The 20,194-nt window shown below is 47.6% G+C and overlaps 1 protein-coding gene across 1 annotated transcript in view; it reads right to left on the bottom strand.

Annotated features, from left to right (window-relative positions):
- The window catches only part of Pde10a (phosphodiesterase 10A), a 196,122-nt gene that overhangs the window by 69,102 nt on the left and 106,826 nt on the right, over positions 1-20,194 (bottom strand). Inside the window, exon 3 of the mRNA XM_038340678.1 lies at positions 6,153-6,181. Within this exon, the coding sequence (XP_038196606.1) occupies positions 6,153-6,181 (29 nt within the window). The remainder of the gene's footprint in view (positions 1-6,152; positions 6,182-20,194) is intronic.

The following is a 20,194-nucleotide window of genomic DNA, read 5'->3' as shown; positions in this document are numbered from 1 at the left end:
ACAGTTCGAGTGCCTAAAGCTACGGCACATGATGTATCTGATAATGGGGAAGTGGGTAGAGAGCTTCTCTGGCAGGCATCCCAAGGGCTCATCCTCCCTAGGGTGTAATGACTTTCTAGGTTAGAGATACTAGTTAATTTCCCTTTACCTGTTTGGGGCACAGCACTTCTTAAACGTTCTTGAATGCTGTCCTGGCTAATGCCACCAACTCGGCGGGATCCAGAAAGCACTTAGGATACAAGCTTCTGGATGTCATGTCTAAGAGGGAGTTTCTAGGTTGGGTTGGTTGGGGTGGAACAACCTACTGTTATGGAATATTAATTTAAGATGTGTTACATTCAGTTATGCTGTGGAATACTTACTTGTTTAATGATGCAAAAATGTGTTGCATTCTTTTATGCTGCATTTGTTTAACTCTGTGAAGCTGTGTTGCTTTGCTTGTCTAAAACACCTGATTGGTCTAATAAAGAGCTGAATGGCCAATAGCAAGGCAGGAGAAAGGATAGACAGGGCTGGTTGGCAGAGAGAATAACAGGAGAAGAAATCTGGGAAGAAGATCAAGGAGCAAAAAGAATAAGGAGAGGGGCCAGCCACATAGCCAGGCATGGAGTAAGAAGTGAAGAAAGCTATACAGAAACAGAAAACGGTAAAAAAAACCCAGAGGCAATAGGTGGATGGGCTAATTTAAGTTAGAAACGCTGCCTAGAAACCAGCCAAGCTAAGGCCAGGCATTCATAAGTAAGAAAAAGCCTCTGTGTGTTTATTTAGGAGCTGGGTGGCTGGTCCTCAAAGAGCAAAGAGTCAAAAGTAAAACAGAACCAACCAACTACAGCCTACCTTGCATGGAGACAGAAACACCCCCCGGGGTGGGGTCCTGGCCTCCAGAGCATCTGCATTCTTTTCTCTGCTCACTGATCTCAACTGCAGTGGGACACCTGCTCCATGCTGCTGCCATGGCTCTCCCGACAGGAGGGACTGCTGCCATCCCCCAAGCTGTGAGCCAAATGAGGCCCTTCCTTTGTGGAGGCATATATCCCAGGTATCTTGTCACGCAAAGGGGGAGGAGGTTACTGATACAGTTTCCAAGTTTGATGGATCTGTTAATTATCTAAGTGACAGGGTCTCTGCTGGCCTTCTACACACTTGCCCATAAATATTGTCTCAAATCATGTGGCGCTACCTCACAGCTAATACCCCCCACACCAACACACACACACACACACACACACACACACATGCTCACAGGCAAACTACACATCGGAAAATGCAGGTACACACCCATGAATATGCATACATACATTCACATAAACACACTCATGTACACACAGGTACGCACACACGCACGCACACATAGTATGCCTGATGTGTATTTACACTAACACACCCTTCAGGCTGTAGGTTTTATAGGTGATTGCTACTTCTTTAGATTTCGAAGGATATGCCTTCTCATTCTCTGCATGTCCTCACTTTGTTCTTTTCTGTTGTTTGAGGAGTTTTGTCTGTTTTTGTTTTGGGGGTTCTTTTTTGGTTACTTTGAGATAGCTTCCAAGGCTGTCCATGTGACATCAGACTCACTATGCTGGCCCTGAACTCCCGAGCCTCCTGCTCCTGTCTCTCGTGCACTGGGATGCATGCATATCCTCACTTCCGCCCTTGGGTATGTCGTGCCAGCTGGGGCCGATGGCTGGAGGAGGGAGACACAGTTACTCCAGGTCCTCACCTTGCCTCCTGAGTCCAGCTCTTGTGTGGCCACTGTCACTCTTGAAAAACAAGCCATGCTTTAATGCTCTGCTTTGGAACTGGCGAGCACGGCTGTAAAATCCGCCACATTAACTTACATTTGGACCTTTATGGAATTCAATACTAATAGAAGTTTGCCCTGAAAGGGGGCTGGCACCTCTCCTTGGGGACACCGAGGAAGTCCACTTCAATTTGCATCCACCAAGACACAAGACCCCATTTTCTACTCATTCACAAAGAAGCTCTGAGTCTTCACATCTTTGCCTTCCTGCTTCCTCCGCTTTCTACGTTCAGTTATAACCTGGTTTCCTGCCAAGCCATTAGAACACCTCTCCTAAGGGGCTGGAGAGAGCACTTGCTGCTTTTCTAGAGGACCCAGGTTCAATTTCCCACACCCGCACAGTGGCTTGCAGCCATATACTGGCCCCAGTTAGAGGATCAGAAGGTGTCAAGGTTTCTGCGGACACCCTTGGGCAGCCCATCAGGTGACCACGGGGGTGGGGGCTTCTACAGAGGCCATTCTCGCGTTCTGGGAGACGGGGCACTCGAAAGAGCAGCCTCCACTAGGAGCAGGGTGTGCTTCTTGCCCCATCACCTCAGGTCTTCATTCCCCACCTAGAAAGGTTAAAGTTTAAAGAAGAAATACTACAGAGTAAGAAGGAACTGGGAAGGCCGTAAATGCCAAGGTGAGATCATTCATGTGAAGTCAAAAATTATGCCCCACAAAAATTAAGCCCCGCAGGACGCTTGCTTCTGTGTAAAACACAGCAGCATTGCTTTCTGTTCAGGGATGCGGAGAAAGCTCTGTGAAGGCAGGGACAGTGCTCGGCTGCCTGTTAGGCTGAGGGTGGTCCCAATCCCAACGCTGTGTCTCCATCTCACAACCTAACCATTTGAATACTATAAATCCAACACAAGAACTTGTCTCTGTACAGCCCAATCTTAATTCCATTCTTGACACGGTTAATTTCAGCCTGTTGGAGCCTTCGTCTCATATTAGAGGTCACCCGGACACACTAGCTGTACCTGGACTCGTCATCTTCCGGGTTCTCCCTCCCTGCTACCAACCCCTCCTGTGCATGGGAACTCCTTGCCATCGATACACCTGCTGTGTTCAGGTCCCTCTGGGAAGAACAGCACTAGCTGTAGCCTCTCCCCTCTCTGCAGAGCATACACTCACTAGAACAGACCCGAGGACAGGCACACGGCACAACCATGATCACAACTGTGTGATCACGGGTTTCAGAGACACGTCATTCAGAAAGCCCAAATGATATTGTGGGTATTTCATTTATACAGAGGAGAAGGGGGAGGAAAGCTGGATGCCCATGAAAAACAATTAGTTTAAAGCTGTCATCAGGTGGCCTTCCTTTCCTTAACTAAATCACACAAAGCTCAAGTAGAGGAGAAAGCTGAAGCCGTGGTGAGCGTGGGTGACTGTGGCTGCTGCACCCATAAATCTAAAGGCAACTCTGCCAAAGTTTCAAGACCAACACAGCCAAGCTGAAAACCACCACTTACGACTAACTTGAAATTCTTTTTTTCAAAAGGATGGCTCATAAAGTAAGTAACAATATCCTGAGAATGATGATATGGGTCCCACTTCACATGGAGAGAGCCTGGTGTGGCCCACACTGGGGCTGACAGTGAGCATTACCATTCCCTCAGCACACCAAGATGCTAAGTGGAAGCAATAGAGCCACGGCCGTCACCAGGCTGAGTGAAGGTCAGAGGATGGGATCTGGACTCCGGGGAAAGCAGTCTGTCCCACCCGCCCAGGAAAAACCTGGCAGTGTGACTGTCAGGGGACCATTCTCAGCCCTGTTTCCTCAAGGTCCTTGGGATCACTTAACTTTGAAGGTGATGTCACTCGCCCTCTCATCTGTCGGAAGAGCCTGTGGGACACAGACATGGACAGCGCAGATGTGTGGGGACACTAGGCAGCCGTTCCCAAGTACCGTCAGTTAAAAAAGAAACGAACCCATGACCGCCAAAATCCACAACTACATTTGAAAGGCTTTGTGAAGGTCTGTCCACATACCACAGTGTGAACAGCGTCTCAGCACACACGGCAGAAGGCTAACTTCAGTGTGAGGAAGGACCTACAGGAAGTGGATGTTAGGGAAGCATCTGTTTTGTTTTCTCAGGAGAACTCAAATCCAATGAATGATTATCAGTGGGCTAATCACACGGGCAAAAACACAGACACAATTTTAATTGCGATGGCCTGATGTGAGCAAAGTAGCAGCAGAACCAGGACTGTGGGCAGCCTGCTAGAGAACTCACAGTTAGCAGGGCACACAGTGGCCCGGGGGTCTAGAGAGTGCTGGAGATCGTCACAGAGAGGAGACGACAAATGTGAGGGGCTGATGTGCCAGGAAACACCAGGGAGAACACCCCAAACAGAGGGGCTGATGTGCCAGGAAACACCAGGGAGAGCACCCCAGAGGGGCTGATGTGCCAGGAAACACCAGGGAGAACACCCCAAACAGAGGGGCTGATGTGCCAGGAAACACCAGGGAGAACACTCCAAATAGAGGGGCTGATGATGTGCCAGGAAACACCATGGAGAACACCCCAAAACAGAGAGGTTCCAACTAAGTGCTATGCTCCCCACATCAGGCTAAACGTGATGCTCTCCACATCAGGCTGGATTAGTAAAAACCAAAGCATTTATACCAAGACCCTAACGAACACCATGCATTCCAAGAGCAAGCGGAAGCCTTTTATAAATATTTGGGGGCTGCGTGGGGAATAGTATTATAAAAGAAAAACTTCAAAATGGTCTCCATTCCTGTCACAATCCCACTTCTGAGGGCATGAGGGCACATAGCTGCAGTAGTTGGTCCCCAGGAGCCCCAGACGTGCCCACAGAGTGGCACACTCCAGAAACTGAGGGTTGAGATGGCTTTCATATTGATGCTGCCTTTCCCTAGTCTAATCAGAGCTTCTTTCTTTTCTTTTTCTTTTTCTTTTCTTTCTTTCTTTCTTTCTTTCTTTCTTTCTTTGTTTTTGTTTTTTTCAAGACAGGTTTTCTTTTGTGTAGCCTTGTCTGTCCTGGAACTCACTCTGTAGACCAAGCTGGCCTTGAACTCACAGAGATCCACCTGCCTCTGCCTCCTGAAGGCTGGGAGTAAAGGCGTGTGCCACCACTGCCTGTCTCAGGACTTCTTTTTTTCTGATTTTTTTTTTTTATTTTCTGAAATGAAACCATTGTACATTGTACAAACAATATCTACTGATGGAATAAATAAGTGAAAATTATACTGCTATACAACACACAAAAAAATGTAAAAGAGGAGAAAAAGATAACAGTGAAAAAAAGGTCTTTATATCTCTAACCAGGTCCTCGGCGATAACTAACATTCCAAACCATGACACCGTCCGATGGACATTCACTACCCTCTAGGATCCGGTCAATAGCCTTTCGGGTTGTGGGTGTAAGTGCCAGCACTTTGTGGAATGTGTAGCCGCCATTCCCCCACCTTCAAACGTCACTTGGGGGAAGTTTGCCCTGGGAGCCCTTTAGGCCATTGGGCCTGATATCCACGGAAGGCATTTGCTTAAGATCCCCAGCCCCTGGCTCGGCCAGATGAAAGGTCTTAGATTCTGTGGCGGGGATCACTGTCTCAGGACTTCTAAGTGCCGATCATGCAACAGAAAAGACAGGGAAGTGGCTGGTCATAAGTATATGGATAATCCTGGGTCCCTCAAACACCCCTGCCACCAGGCTTTCAGACGTGCACTGCCTGTCACCTCTGCCTTTTAAGATGGGCGCTGGGGATCCAAACCCAAGCCCTCAGGCCTGCAACAGGGGCGCTTCACTTGTCTGAGCCGTCCCAGCCCACCTGCCCAGATCACTGTGTTGGCTGGACCCTTTAACCCTTAGATGGCAAGAGCACTGAATGTCTCGGGGTGCTGAGCAATAGTTTTCACTACAGTCAATGGCCTTGGTTCCTCCATAAGCAAGGTGATAGTTGAGATCACAGGTAAGGTTTGAGAGGGGGATACCTGTGATGTCCTGCAAAGGAGATGGCTTGAGGGTGGTCTCCACAGGCAGGGCTTAGGTGACATCCTCATTCTCCACGTGAGGATGCTTGGCAAATACTGCTTCACTGGTTACTCTGGAGACTGTAAATCTGGCCTCTCCCTGCAGGCTCTAGGCTCTAATGGGCCAGCCTTGGCACAGCTCCAGATGTGCAGGTGCCTGCGTGCCTAATCTTGGTGTTCAGCCTAGAGCTTCTGTGTGGAGCCTCCCTCTGCCCTGACTGCCCTGGGGACACCCTAGAAAACTGCACAGTTTCTGCTCTGCTCTTCTCACCCGACGCTAAGAGAACACGGGCATTTAGAGGAGGGGACTTCATGCTTGCAGTCCTAGGGCAGTGTTGTAGAAACTGCATCCAGTTACTCACCCTGCTGACTTCCTTCGGAGCCGATTCATCTGGGGATGGAGAAGCAAGGAGAGAAACAGTTAGCATTCGGAAGGTGCACCGAGACATAGCACACGCGTTCACTCCTGACACACTTAAGCATAGCTTCCTCGTAGGAAGTCTGAGAGCCTTGTACAAGTTAAACATAATGAATGGAGAGAATAAATTTGGGGGAGATTAAATATCACCGCAACCATTGGTGCAGATTACGTTTCAAGATTCTAAAATGGAAACATGATCACACGGGCACAGTCAACTCTACAGACGAAGCTGATGGGCTAAGAAGCTGCAGGGGGCATAAGTTGCAAGCCCCAGAAATGTACCACAGACCCGTTAGTTCATGAACTCTGAGGGGAGATCCCAGCAGGCATGCAAGGGTCTGGTCACTTCCCTGAAACAGTAAGGCCCTGCAACGCCAGCGCCCCAGCCGGGCCACGGGGTCTTGAGTGGCTTGTGAGCTGCCAAAGCTCTGGCCACCTCTCCAGACCCAGCGGGCAATGGCATTTCCCTAGCGTATCCTTTCTCTGAAATAAGCGACACCTTTTCAAGCATCTTCATTTTGGGTCCTGCGTCATCTTCAGCCATCTAAGTCTGTCTGCAGGTATAGTGCAGCTGCCCTGGAAACTGACTGAGCCCTGTGTGAGCACAGCAGACGAGTCAAAACCAGCCCCTGCGCCAGCTCTCAAGTTCAGACAGGTGTGAGCCTCCTTTTCAGCGTCCCCATCGACCCCATCCCTGGCTCCCAGTGTCTCCTGTGAGCCATTTCCACTACAGAACCAAGTCCGGTCCCATGGCTCACCGTGGCTTTCAGAATTAGCAGCTAGATTTCAACACTCTGCCGGTGTGTGCTCACTGTGTGTGGGCCATGGCTGAGGAAGGGCTCAGGTACTGCATGAGGCTTCCCCCCAAAAATGAAGAATGATCCAGGTCTTTTTACCCCCTCTCTGCCTTTTCTTTTCCAAGACAGAATTTCTCTGTATAACAGTCCGGGTTGTCCTGGAATTCACTTTGTAGACCAGGCTGGCCCTGAACTCACAGAGATCTGCCTGCCTCTGCCTCCCAGGTGCTGGGACTAATGGCGTGCGCCACCACCGCCCGGCCGACCTTCATTATTGAAGGAGCATCGGCAGATTTTTCTCTTATTCTTCACCTCCCATTTTATCTTTTCCTAAGCCTCTCTGCAAACGGAACTATTAAATCATTATCGGTTCATTAGCAGAGTCGAAAGCTATAAAGGCTTAGATTAGTGTGCTCAAAAGAACTTTATCTAAGCAATTCAGTGAGCCTGAGTTAAAAAGCAAATCGGCTTGGTGTGGCAGTGTGTGCCCAGCGAGGCTGGTGCAGGAGGAGTTTAAGTTCGAGGCCAGCCTATGTGTTCAGTGGAAGCATGTCTCAAGTTTAACTAATGAATTAATTATCAAACACAATCATGTTCACAGGCATCCAGTGTGGAGTCAAGTGTGTGACAAGGTTTGGCATCACGATGGCGCAGAGTGGCCCCGGACTGTGGCTCCCTCCATCACTACAGAACGGTTTAGAGTCCAACATCTGCTAACAGATGTTTTCCTGCATTGCTCATTGACCTGGCTTTATCGCTCCTCTTCGAGCATGAACCAGGCACAAGACCTGGCAGATCACTTCTCACACTAGTGTGTGCAAAAGACACACCACCTGCCCATGTCTGCAGAACTGACTGTCTTCAGCTCCATGGACAATTTCAAGTATCTGGAGAAAAATAAAAGCAACTTTTGCCTGTAATTGGTTTCTGGATTTTCACCTTGGAATGAATTTAGAAATACTCCCTCCTCCTCCTCTCCGTCCTCCTCCTCTCCGTCCTCCTCCTCCTCTCCCTCCTCCTCCTCTCACTCCTCCTCCTCTTCTTCTCCTCTCACTCCTCCTCCTCTTCTTCTCCTCTCCCTCCTCCTCCTCTCCCTCCTCCTCCTCTCCCTCCTCCTCCTCTCCCTCCTCTTCCCTGTGCTCTCCATCTGACTTAGCACTAACAACTTGCACTAAATGAACATCAGGTCTACTACTCTCACAGGGAATGTTGTGTTGCGGGTTACCAAGGAATCCACACTCCCTCTTCCCATACTGTTTACTGAACTCCCCTGTCCCAGAGAGTCCAGCATGTAGGAGTTAGAAGAACCTTGGGACTGGTGCTCAAGCAATCAATGGCAAATCCTGCTCTGCAGGGCCCAGCTGTGCTCCTTAAGGATGTGCTAGACTTGCGAGCCAAAAAACATAGAGAGACACCGTCCTAACAATGAGAATTGTTACTGAAAACAGAATTATTCTTCCAAAAATATATAAATAACAAAGAATAAACCTGCCCCCTTCCAGCCCATGTTGTTACTATTGCTGGTAGGTCAGAGGAATTCCAGGCTACAACCTCAGTGTGGGATGTTGTCCCAGTGGCTTCCAGAAGCACTCACAACTGGCCTGCTGATGGCTGTTTCCGTCCAAAGGCCAAGCTCCCTTTGAATGGTTGGGCAAGAGATAGTGGAAACGAGGAACTGACTTAGATAACAGACTTCAAATTATTCGTGAGCAGCAAATTATCCCTGGAAAGGTCAGAGTAGAGGACCCAGGTCATTAGGCAGAAGAGGGCCTCCGGCCTCAAATACACACCTGGGCAGCATGAAGATACAGAGGAATCTGTGCCCCGGAGCTCAGCCCTGTCCTCAGGAGCCACGCAGGCCACTGACATACGTGGAAAAGGGGACAGTTAGTGGCGGCGCAACCATGATGCCCGCGCTTGCTAAAGACGAATGTGTTTTCTTAGAAAGGAGAAACCATCTCTCCATCCAAACTCCATCTTAATGATCTTTAAAAGCATTAGCAAGAATGAGGCACTGAAAAAAAGAATTCCCTCAGGTTTCCTAGTCCTGAGTGGTGCCCCTTTCACAGTAAACACTCCCTTTAAATATTTTATGTCCTTATAAAATGTGTGGGTATTTGTGTTTTGTGATTACTTCTGATGTTTCCTTGGTGTGAGATGGGGCTACAGTAATGGACCCACACTTGGAACTCGAATGTGCTGGCAGACCGTGTTTCGTCTGTGGCTACTGTCACATGCTCGCTCCGGATGTACTGGACAGTTCCAGGAGTACCGGGAACAATCCCACAAGTGACAAGCAGGGTTCCATGAAGCTCAAAGGCTCTGCCCAGCAGACAAACAACAAGCAGAGTTCAGAGGCGGCCTGCAGAGCGGGAAAAATAACCCCCAACAACCCAGCAGGCAGAGTTGGTGTTTAGGATGCATAAAAAACTGTAGAAAGTAAGCCGTGTGCTTGTTGAGTAAACATAGGTCCCCAGCAACCATGAGAAAGCAGTAAAAGCAGGGGTGCGAGAGCATGGGTCAGAAGTGTCTTCTTGTCTTTGGGAATAATGTAAACTGGAAGCCAAGGACAAGGGTGGAAAGTGACAGTCTGAGGGATAGGATAGAGGGAGGTGTGGGGCCCTGGAAGAAGAGGCTCCTTCTCACATGCTGGTGGGGAGTGTGGCAAGGGACGTGGAGAATTACTGGTGCACTAGAGAAGGCAGGTTGCTGGAGTGTGCCACTGTTAAGTAAGAGAGCAGGAAGCAGAGTGAGGGCTTCCTCCCAAGTGAAGGGGTGGGCACATAGAGGAGGGGATGGGATGGGCACAGGGAGGAGGGGATAGGGTGGGCACGGGGAGGAGGGGATGGGGTGGGCACTGGGAGGAGGGGATGGGGTGGGCACAGAAAGGAGGGGATGGGGTGGGCACGGGGAGGAGGGGATGGGGTGGGCACGGGGAGGAGGGGATGGGGTTTCTGACTGTTGTCAATGCTGCAGCAATGAGCGAGAATGTGCAAGTCTCTGTGTAGTGCTGACTTTGTCCCTGGTTCTGTCCTCAAGAGTGAACAGTGCCGTCGTATGGTAGCTCAGGTTGTTGTTTGGAGACCCCCCCCATTTGCTGGTTTCTGGGAGCAGCAGTTTGCACTCCCACCAGGAGCAGATAAGGCTTTTCCCTCATTAGCACTTGTTACTGTCTGTTGCCTCGATGACAGCCATTCTGGCTGGTCTTCATTTTCTGACGGCTAAGAAAGTTGAACACCTTTCCCCATATTTATTGACCATTTGTATCTCCTCTGTTGAGACTCTCTATCCCATTTATTATCCCTGTACTGGTTGGCACATCTCCCTTATGTATGTATGTATGTATGTATGTATGTATGTATGTAAGATCTGTCACTCAGAATGAGCTCATAGATTTGACTAGAGTGGCCAGCTGTTGGGCTCCCAAGATCCGCCTGTCTCTTGCCCCCAGCACTGGGGTTATGACCATGGGTGGCCCTGTTCCACATCTGACCACCTTTAATGTATAGCATATATTCATAAAGCCGCATGTGACAGCAGTATCTCTGCTGATAATAATCGATTCTCCCTCAGCACCTGAGACGCCTCACGTGGCGAGTGCAAGAGGGACTGCAGGCAGCTTCCAGTGGCCTAAAGTGCTTATTTACAATTCTCGGGATTAAAATGTAATTACATCATTTTCTCCCTTCCATCTCCTTTCCAGCATATCCAATAGTGTATGTGAATGGCTGTAACTGTCACACTTGGAACAGTGTATCTGAATGGCTGTAACTGTCACACTTGGAACAGTGTATCTGAATGGCTGTAAGTGTCACACTTGGAACAGTGTATGTGAACGACTGTAACTCTCACACTTTGAATGGAATATGTGAGAAGATATGTGAGAAGATACACTTTGAACAGTATATGTAAGATGACTGTAACTGTCACACACTGAACTGTGTATGTTAGAGGATGTGTCACACTTTGAAAGACATGTATATTCTCTTTACCTCGTTCTTACACATAGCAATAAGGCCACAGAATAAAGTGAGCCCCAGGATGCTACAATGACCCCTTTCTGAGGCAGGTGTTATTTATTCTAAAGACCAGTGTGCAGTGACAAAGAATTGTTTTTATACAATGTGCTAAAAGTCTGGTCATGAACAAAATTACATCAGTGGAGACAAGTACAGTGCTTCCAAATTAGCCACTTGGTCCTTCAGTCTCCAGTCCTGAAATGAACATCTACTATATCTTGCCATGTCAAATGCTGTATAAGACACAAGAGGCTGAGCAAATGGATGGTAAGATATGCTACCAATTAATTCCTGAGAACTGACAACTTCTAAAACACCATTGAACTATATGTATGGGAAACTGTAGGCAGCAGAAACATGGAACAGATGGTATTCGTAGAGACTGGGACATTTGACATTAAATTCCTTATAACAAAGCCCATGTCAGACAAACACGCAAGCTTCTTCAACAAGTGAACAGGCCAGTGACCTCCCACCATCCTAGAGCTCCTTCTACGAAACAGTTTAAAGTATCTTAAATATACTCTTTATTTGTGTATGTGCAATATATAGTCTGTGAGTGCACATGTGTGTATGCGTGTGCATGCACACATATGTTCAGGTACATGGGCATGTGTGTCCTGTGTATGTGGAGGCCAGAGTGCAATAAAATTGTTTTATTGTTATTATTATTATTATTGTTATTATTATTGTTGTTGTTGATGTTGTTGTATGTGATATGTATATCTGAACTCAGGCACATGTGTGGCATGCTCTGTATGTGGACATCTGAGGACAACTTTTCATGGTAATGATTTCCTTTCACCACAGGTTGCAAAGATGGGGCTCAGGGAAACAGGCTTACGTGGCAGGTGCTTTTACTGCAAAACCATATTGTTAATATTCTTGACTTCAAAACACTAGAAGTGATCCCACCATGCTTTAGCAGAGGCTTGAAAAATGCAAAGCGGTCATATATAACCAGACAGCTTGGCAACAAAGAGCTCACTCCACATATATCGCAGCTCAGGTGGACCCCAAAGCCGAGAGACATGAGAGACTAGAAGTGGTTAAACAACACTTGATTCCATCTACAGAACTGGAAAAAACCCAAAACTATGGCAACAGAGAACCATTTGGTTACGGCAGGATAGAAGGACAGAGGCGTGAAAAGGAGGGGAGGTGTGTAGTGTCACAGGTGTGCCCTGTCCTTGGTCTGGTGGTTGTATGAACCTAGATATTTTAAACGCACAGACTTTTGCACCAGGAAAATTAACAGCTAAGTACTTTGTAATGTATCTGGCTGTCATCTGAGGTTACCTGTGTCAGAGGCTGGCCCTGCGTCAGTCTGTGAAGACAGTCTGGTGCCATGGGAAGGACGTGGAGGCGGGCACAAAAGGCTGCTGAGGCAAGGGTTAGGATGCTGAGCTCAATCTTAAGCTCTCTGGCTGAAAGCCTACAAAAACATGTTACTCAACACGACATTGTCATGAGAGCACCCGAGTTCTGCTGGAAACAGGGAAGGACTCTTCCTGCCCCAACAACACGGCTTAACTCAGAGCCAGGAATGATGGGAACAGAGCCAAGCAGGAACTTGAGGGAGGGCAAAGGGTGGGAAGGTAAAACTGATTGGTCGTCCCTTGAGGAAAATCCTTCACCACAATGAAAAGGGCATCACACACAAAAAAGTCAACAGTGAGAGGTGACAGCCTACAACCGGTTTCCACAGGTTGTCATGAAACTGTCACCTGTGTATCTAAAGTTATGGAACATTTTCACGTCGAAAATAGTGTCACTTTAGAATGATGTGTCGTGTGTAGAGTCCAGACTTAACCTCTCTGCTCACACTGCCTACTCCTGAGGAAGAACCAGCAGACCCCGGGCCACACCATGCCGACCAGGCTAGCGTGCAGGTCCTGGAAGGTCACCAACCAGGCAGCACCACCTGTGGTTCCTCCCCGGGCAGGCACTGGCAACTGTGTGGAGAAGGAAGCTTTTCCACACCAAAGGCATTTTAACATATGCCAACAGAAGGCAACAGAGAGACTTTTCAAAGGTTTGGAAAACACATTGAAAAGGGAAAAACAACTTTCAGTCAACAAAGATTTCAAAAAAAAAGAAAAAAGAAAAAGACAGTTTGAAATCAGGAAAAAGAAATCATGACTTCCGACACCTCTGGAGTAACCACTCAGACACACAAACAAATGGCAGGTTGTTTAGCTCATCTCCAATAATGGCTGAGAGATCTCAGAGGGAACTGCAGAAGGACGGAAAGCCACTGGAGACAAAAGAGAAGCTGAGCTGGGAAACAGACGGGCAGGCATGCTGCCTCCTTCATCCACACCCACTTCCGGCACCTACCGCCTGCTGCCTGCACCCCTCATCTCTCTTGGCATTGTCCTGCTGCTGCAGAGAGCAGGGGTTCTTCTTGGGGCTCCCACTAGCTTACCTGGGAAGTCCCCACCAGGGTTCCCACCACCACCCTGGAAATAAGAGAGTCTGAGAAGAACTAATTCCTCCCTCTGCTGTTTGCACTGTCAAGCCCTGAACTGTTTCCTTTCTAGCCTTAGGATGCTTCGCTATACCCGTGAATATTGGCATAAATGTATTTTTTCTTGTAAGAGAGAAAAGTGTGCCACCTTCCCTCTTTCTCTTTAATATTTTCACTGATGGTGGGAGGCGAATCAAGGAGAAAACAATCTATGTAGCTCTCTAGCGTGGCCTTCCAAATACCCGCCCACTTCTTAGCAGATGCCCCATGTCAAGCCACCCTGAAAGGCACTCAGGGTCTAGGTTGCAGCATCAAGCACTTGGAAAGCAGCTCAGGGTCTCACTTGTGTTTCCACCCACGCCTTCATCTAAGCCACAAGAGCCACTAAGTCATCTTTATGTTGAAAGTCCTTCAGTCTGAAGTGACAGCCACAGCACCTCCTGAGCTCATACCTGTGTGGAGGATGGCCCCATTGGGTCCCTTTGTAGAGAAGGCAGGCAGCTCTCTTCAAATAACTCCCTTTTGCCTCTCCCAGGGATAGCTCTGGTTGGAAGCCCCTAGTCCTCTGTGTAATGGTGGGAAGCAACAGACCTTTGGAAGGTGGGACCTAGTGTGAAGTCATTAAGGGGACACCCTGAAAAGAGATACGGGGGCCCAGCCTCTCAGGTATCCTTTTGCCAAATGGGATCTCTACACACACAGCTATGCCCTCCTGCAGCTGTGACATCATCGGGCCAGTGCTATATCCTTGAATCTGCAGAACTATGAGCTAAATAAGCCTCTTTCCTTTATTAATTCAAGTAAAATAAAAGATCAAAAAGGAAAGTTATAAACCAGTTTGAAGTGTGCTTTATCACAAAAGTCCCGGATTGCTCTTCTTCTGTTGGTGTGATCTGCACATCTTAACTCCCGTGATACAACACAAGCAAACCAAGCCCTCTTCCTCATTCCGTAGACACAGGAAATGATCTTACAGTGCTCTGCACCCTGACTGAAACACCAAAGTGATACCTCCTGACTGCTCTGCTGCTGTACAGAGGAGCCATGGCCAAGGCAACTCTCACAGAAGAAAGCATTTAGCTGGGGGCTGGCTTATGGTTTCAGAGGGTGAGTCCATTGCCATCCTGGAGGAGGCAGACAAGTACGCTGCTGGAAAAGTAGCTGAGAACTTTACATCCTGATCTATAGCCAGCAAGGACAGGGAGGGAGGGAGGGAGGGAGGGGAGGGAGGAGGGAGGGGGAGGGATGAGGGAGGGAGGGAGGAAGGGATGGAGGCAGGCGGGAGGGAGGAGGAGGAGGCAGGGAGGGCAGGTATGTTATGTGAGGTTCTTTCGTTTTGTTTTATTTCTTTGAGGGACTTGGGTGTTTTGATGTTTAGTAGTAAGACAGCCTGGCTTGTAGGCTCTGGAGTCTTCACACCCTCCTCCAACAAACATACACCTACCCCAGTAAGGACATACCTCCTAACCCTTCCCGAACAGTTTAACAGCTGGGCACTAAGCATGCAAGTATACAAACCCGTGAGGGCCATGCTCATTCAAACCTCAAGTGCCTTTGACTATGTTTGATATGAAGTGTTTAGCCTAAAATTCTCTCGGTTATCCTGAACAACAGCTGTTCTTTGTCAGTTATCATTTCTTAGTGTCTTGTTGTTGTTGTTGTTGTTTGTTTGTTTTTTCGAGACAGGGTTTATCTGTAGCTTTGGAGTCTGTCCTGAACTAGCTCTTATATACCAGGCTGGCCTGGAACTCACAGAGATCCGCCTGCCTCTGACTCCCAAGTGCTGGGATTAAAGGCATGTGCCACCACCACCTGGCCCATTTCTTAGTTTTAATAATATTCACAATTTTTGTCATGCTTGACTGCTTTGGACTTTTGAGACCAGCCACCTCTGCTGTCCCCTGCTCAACTATGATGGCCTTTCTCAGAGGAGAGTGTGGACCCTCTTTTTGTTCAGATTGTACTTTTCATGTTTTATATTTAGGGTTTTAAAGTGTGCTGAAGTCCAAAGGAATATCCATTTACTCTGCTTGAGAACGCTAAAGTCATCCTGGGCTTGTAACCGTCTGCGACCAAACGTCTGTCATACCTTTACATCTCAGGGCAGTAATGCAATCATGTGGGAAGCCTTGCTTCAGCTTCAAAAGCTGAGCCACTACTACAAGTCCTCAGTTACCACAGCCATTCCACCCGTGGAGCAGGCATGTGGGCTGCTCTGTGGAGGTGACAGGCGACCAGAATATGGAAACCTGACTGACCTGTTCCTAACACGGATGACCTGGCATGACATGATGGTTCAGTCCAAACACTTGCATCATCAAGTCTCCAAAGGTACTGGGAGGCTCTTATCTAAATTTCAGGGTATGTACGTTGTTCTTAGAAGTACTTAAAAACATCCCAGAAGGTTCAACCTGACCAGTGAGTGCCTGCCTCCTCCTGTGATGTTCCCAAAGGGCTGTATCCACCTCCGAGTCTTCTCATGACTACCCTCCCATGCAGCTCAGAGGGCCTTCAAACTAAATCCTATCTTCTTAGGGAACCTCCCTTCCAGAGATAAGAGCTGATCTTGCCAGAGACACTGGGTACACACTGCCCTTTCTTTTCTGCCCTTCCTAAAAATGAATTCCACAGCTCTGGGGAGTCAGGATGGCTGGTATCAAAACAACAAAAGAAAGGGAAGGAAAGCAAGCAAAGACGAGGACTAGCAGGGCAATAGGGAATGGAAGAACAAACACAAAATGTTTGCCAGCATGTGTCCCCACCCTCACCTCTATGCCTGCTTCAAATACAGGGAGTGGGCACTAAAAAACAAACAAACAACAAAAAAAACTTTTCAAGCTGGAGAGCCTCAGAGGACGGCACACCAAAGCTCCTACCCCAGAGTGATCAAAAAGGAGGGGCCACGCGTGCTTTTTATTTCATCCCGCCCATGACCCGAGCTGACCTGCTGCACTGGTTCCCTTGCCTGACCAGGCCACTGCTCCTAAATGGTCTCCCCGGTTCACTCAGAAAATCAAGCCCCGAGTCTTGGTCCCTGCTCTTGTGTCTCCCTATCTCCTCCTCCCACGTCAGCACTACCTTTAGTCTTCCAGGAACCCTGACACCTAACGCTGGCCCTCAAACTCAGCAAACACAAGAAGTCCTGTGGAGTCCCTGTAAGCTAGGCCACCAGGCCCCGAGACAGTCAGCCTGAGTGAGAGGGACACCGAGAGCCCGACCAGCTCTGCGGTGACAATCCTCTCACCCAGGAGTCACCGGCGACACCCAGCCCCCTAACAGTTCATCACTCCACCAAACGACACCTCGGTCCCTGTGCTCTGACAGTGTCACACTCTACCACCACCAAGTGTGAGCTTCCTGATGGCGTTGGCACAGGGAAACGCTGCTCCTGGAGCACCGCAAAGAGCCAGGGACACCGGGCAGATAGCGGCTCTCAGCACCAAAGCCAGCTCAACTGGCTGAAGGCAAACACCGTATTTGAAAATTTCATGAAGCCTGTCTATGATAACATCACACTGCCTGGTGCTGGAGGGGGAGCTGAGAGTTCTGGAAGGCAGCGGGAAGTGAATGTCACAGGAGACCTGGCTTGAGCATTTGAGACCTCAAGCCTACCCCACAGTGACACACTTCCTCCAACCAAACCACACCTACTCTGACAAGACCACACCTCCTAATAATGTCACTCCCTATGAGCCTATGGGGACCATTTTTACTCAAACTACCATATACACTCACAGCAGGTAATCAATAAATATCTATGAACTGGTAACTGATCCGTTAGCCGGGAAAACATGGCACACTGGGTCACATTCCAGGTACAACTAGCTGTCACAGTGTTCTGTCAATTTGATACAAGTTTGAGCCATTTGGGGAGAGGGACTCACAATCGAGAAAATGTTCCCACCTGGTTGATCTGTGGACAAGACTCTGCGGGCATCTTCTTTATTAACAGTTGGTGTGGGGAAGGCCAGCTGACTGTGGGTGGAGCTTGCCCAGACAGGCGGTCCCGGGGAGTCTAAGAAAGCAGGCTGAGCAAGCAGTAAGAAACCAGCCAGTAAGCAGCAGCAATCTTGCCACGGCATCTGCTTCTCCGGGTCTCTCGGCTCTGACCCTGCCCTGGGTGATGGAGTGGGAACCGAGAGCTGGGAGCTGAAATTAACCCTTTGTACTTTTGGTCGTGATGTATCACCACAAGAGAAACCTAGTGAAGACACCAGCCTGCCTCGTGGACATTTCTACAAAGGGTTATGCAACCTGAAATCAACTTCCATTGCTGTTAAATTTTCAGAAAGGTTTTAAGAGCTTAGAGTTGAAAATAATGTACCATCATTTTTCATGGGTTTTAAATGTTTAGAAATCTGTCACAGGTGAGAAAAAATTTTAAATGCTAAGAGGAATGACACCCAACCAACATTTCCACAGCATCTCTTTCTGTGTTTGAAACTAGAAAACACAAACTGTATAAAGAAACCTCAATGAAAACAAGAATCTCCCAAGACCCAGTAGTTCATAAAGATTCTATTCATTTGAATCGCTCAGAAATGTGACTTTTGCTTTGAAAACATAGTGGCTTTTAATGCATGGCAAAGAGCCACCACCAGCTTCAAAGACACCTCAGACGCGGCTTGGAAATCAGTCCAGTCCATGGCAAAGGAACATACCTGACTCAGTTTCCTAGGCACACGTGATATTATCAGGATGAGACTTAATTTTTCATCTTATTAGCATCACCACCCGAAGTCTGGTTCAGAATCACAAGCCACCTCACTCCCAAGCCACACACTTAAAGACACATCATCAGAGTAATCGACACACAATTATCAGAGCTAATGCAATGTATCAATTACCGTCAGTGCTGTCTCCGCTCGAGATTCAAGTTGGTAGACTCATGGTTATTTATAACCCATGTCAAAGCATTCAGTGCATGACTTCCATTTGCCAGAAGCAAAGGAATACCTGATATGAAAGTTTCATGTTGATAATGTAATTTCAACTGCTGAGATAAAATAATTGTAATGGAATAAAAATCATTCTAATTTCAAGTAAAAGAAAGAGAAGTGTCTGAAACTATGTCCCATGAGAACCGTTTCAGGCATGTCTTGTTTGTTTATTCATATTGAGTACGTGGTTTTTAGTGTTCCACAAGCTACAGCCTTGCAAGGATGTGTGTTCTGGCAGGGGAACTCGTGCCTCGTTAGTTTAAGATGCCGTCACAGCGTACACCAGCACGGGAGCCATCTGTTAGGCATTAGCCAGTTTAAATGCGGCTCAATCTGAACCCCAGGTGATCGAATAGTAGGTGTTGGGGTGGCATGATTTTAAAATCTTTATTCTAAGTATGAAATTACTAAAAATTTCACTTGGATAATAATAACTCCCATCTCTAGAATCACATAAAAGAGAAATGTGATAATTACAGTTTTTATATAAAAATAAAATCATGTAAAAATTTTAACTTTAAGGTAACTGACAGCAACAATACTTTAGCTATTAATTATGTAAATGTCAAAAGCAGTGGCATCATCTGCTCTAGAAGGGGCCACACACAAAGCCACAGGCCACAGAGGACAGTGCTCTATCAACAGCCTATAAATTATTTAGGCTAATACACCACCTTCTTAGGTACTAAGTGAACTTCCATCAGAGGTTAATATTACATTGGAATTTGGGGTTTTATTAATACTCACCTTAAATATCATCATAGTATCAAGGATACCGAAGTGGTCATGCTGAGTGCCGACTCAGCATCCTTCCTAACACTGCCCAGACCGGTAACTGAAAATGGGACACTGTTGACAGTCAAGGTAAGGTTTGGTTCTTCTTGCCCAGAACAGAACAGTGTTTGCAGTGTGGGATCAAGTCCCCTCTTGGAGACTCATGTAAGAAATGCAGAGGACTAGGCCTCCACATAGCTTCACGTATGTGCTGTGTGTGTCCGGACACAGGTGTGCAGGTGCTAACTGCAATAGTAACCTCAGAGTCCCAAAGGGCACCAGTTGGTCAGTATGCCAGACATAGTTCACATACAGATGAGCGTGAAGGTATAATGAGTAGTCTGACTAAATATAAAATATAATTCTTTCCAAGCTGCCCTTTTCTTCCAAATGCATGAAAAGATATTTGATGAGAGTGTTGGTAACTCCTTAGACGTTACACTCTATCTTGGGGAATTGCTCACTCTCTTCCCAAATGAGTCAAATCACTTATATAGGAAATAAATTCAAAACCCAGCTCCAAATGTCACTTTAAATTGGATCATTGTGAACTTAGCCTCAAGGTCAACTTCAGAAAACAATTTTCAGTGCTGGGGAGACAGGAGTGAGCTCCATAAGTGAAGCATCGCCTCTTCAAGCGTGGGAGCCTAAGTGTGAGCCCAGCACACACGTACGAAGCTGGGTCACTCCTTACACTAGTAATCCTGCTGCTGGGGAGAGGAGAGAGGAGGAGACCCTGTCTCAGAAAACAAGGTGGATGACTTCTGAAGAGCAATACCAGAGGCTTACAGATCTCTGCACACATGTGAAAACACGTGCAACACATAACACACATACATGTATACACTCAGCAGACATACGCACACAAGTGTACACACATAGATACAGATAGACATAATCACACACATACACACTCAGCAGACATACACACATACAGACATATTCACACACACACACACACACACACACACACACACACACAC

The sequence above is a fragment of the Arvicola amphibius genome, chromosome 8 (assembly GCF_903992535.2).
Source record: "Arvicola amphibius chromosome 8, mArvAmp1.2, whole genome shotgun sequence".
Classification (NCBI taxonomy): Eukaryota; Metazoa; Chordata; class Mammalia; order Rodentia; family Cricetidae; genus Arvicola; species Arvicola amphibius.
The sequence above is the reverse complement of the archived record's forward strand: the minus strand, read 5'-3'. Positions and strand labels throughout refer to the sequence as shown.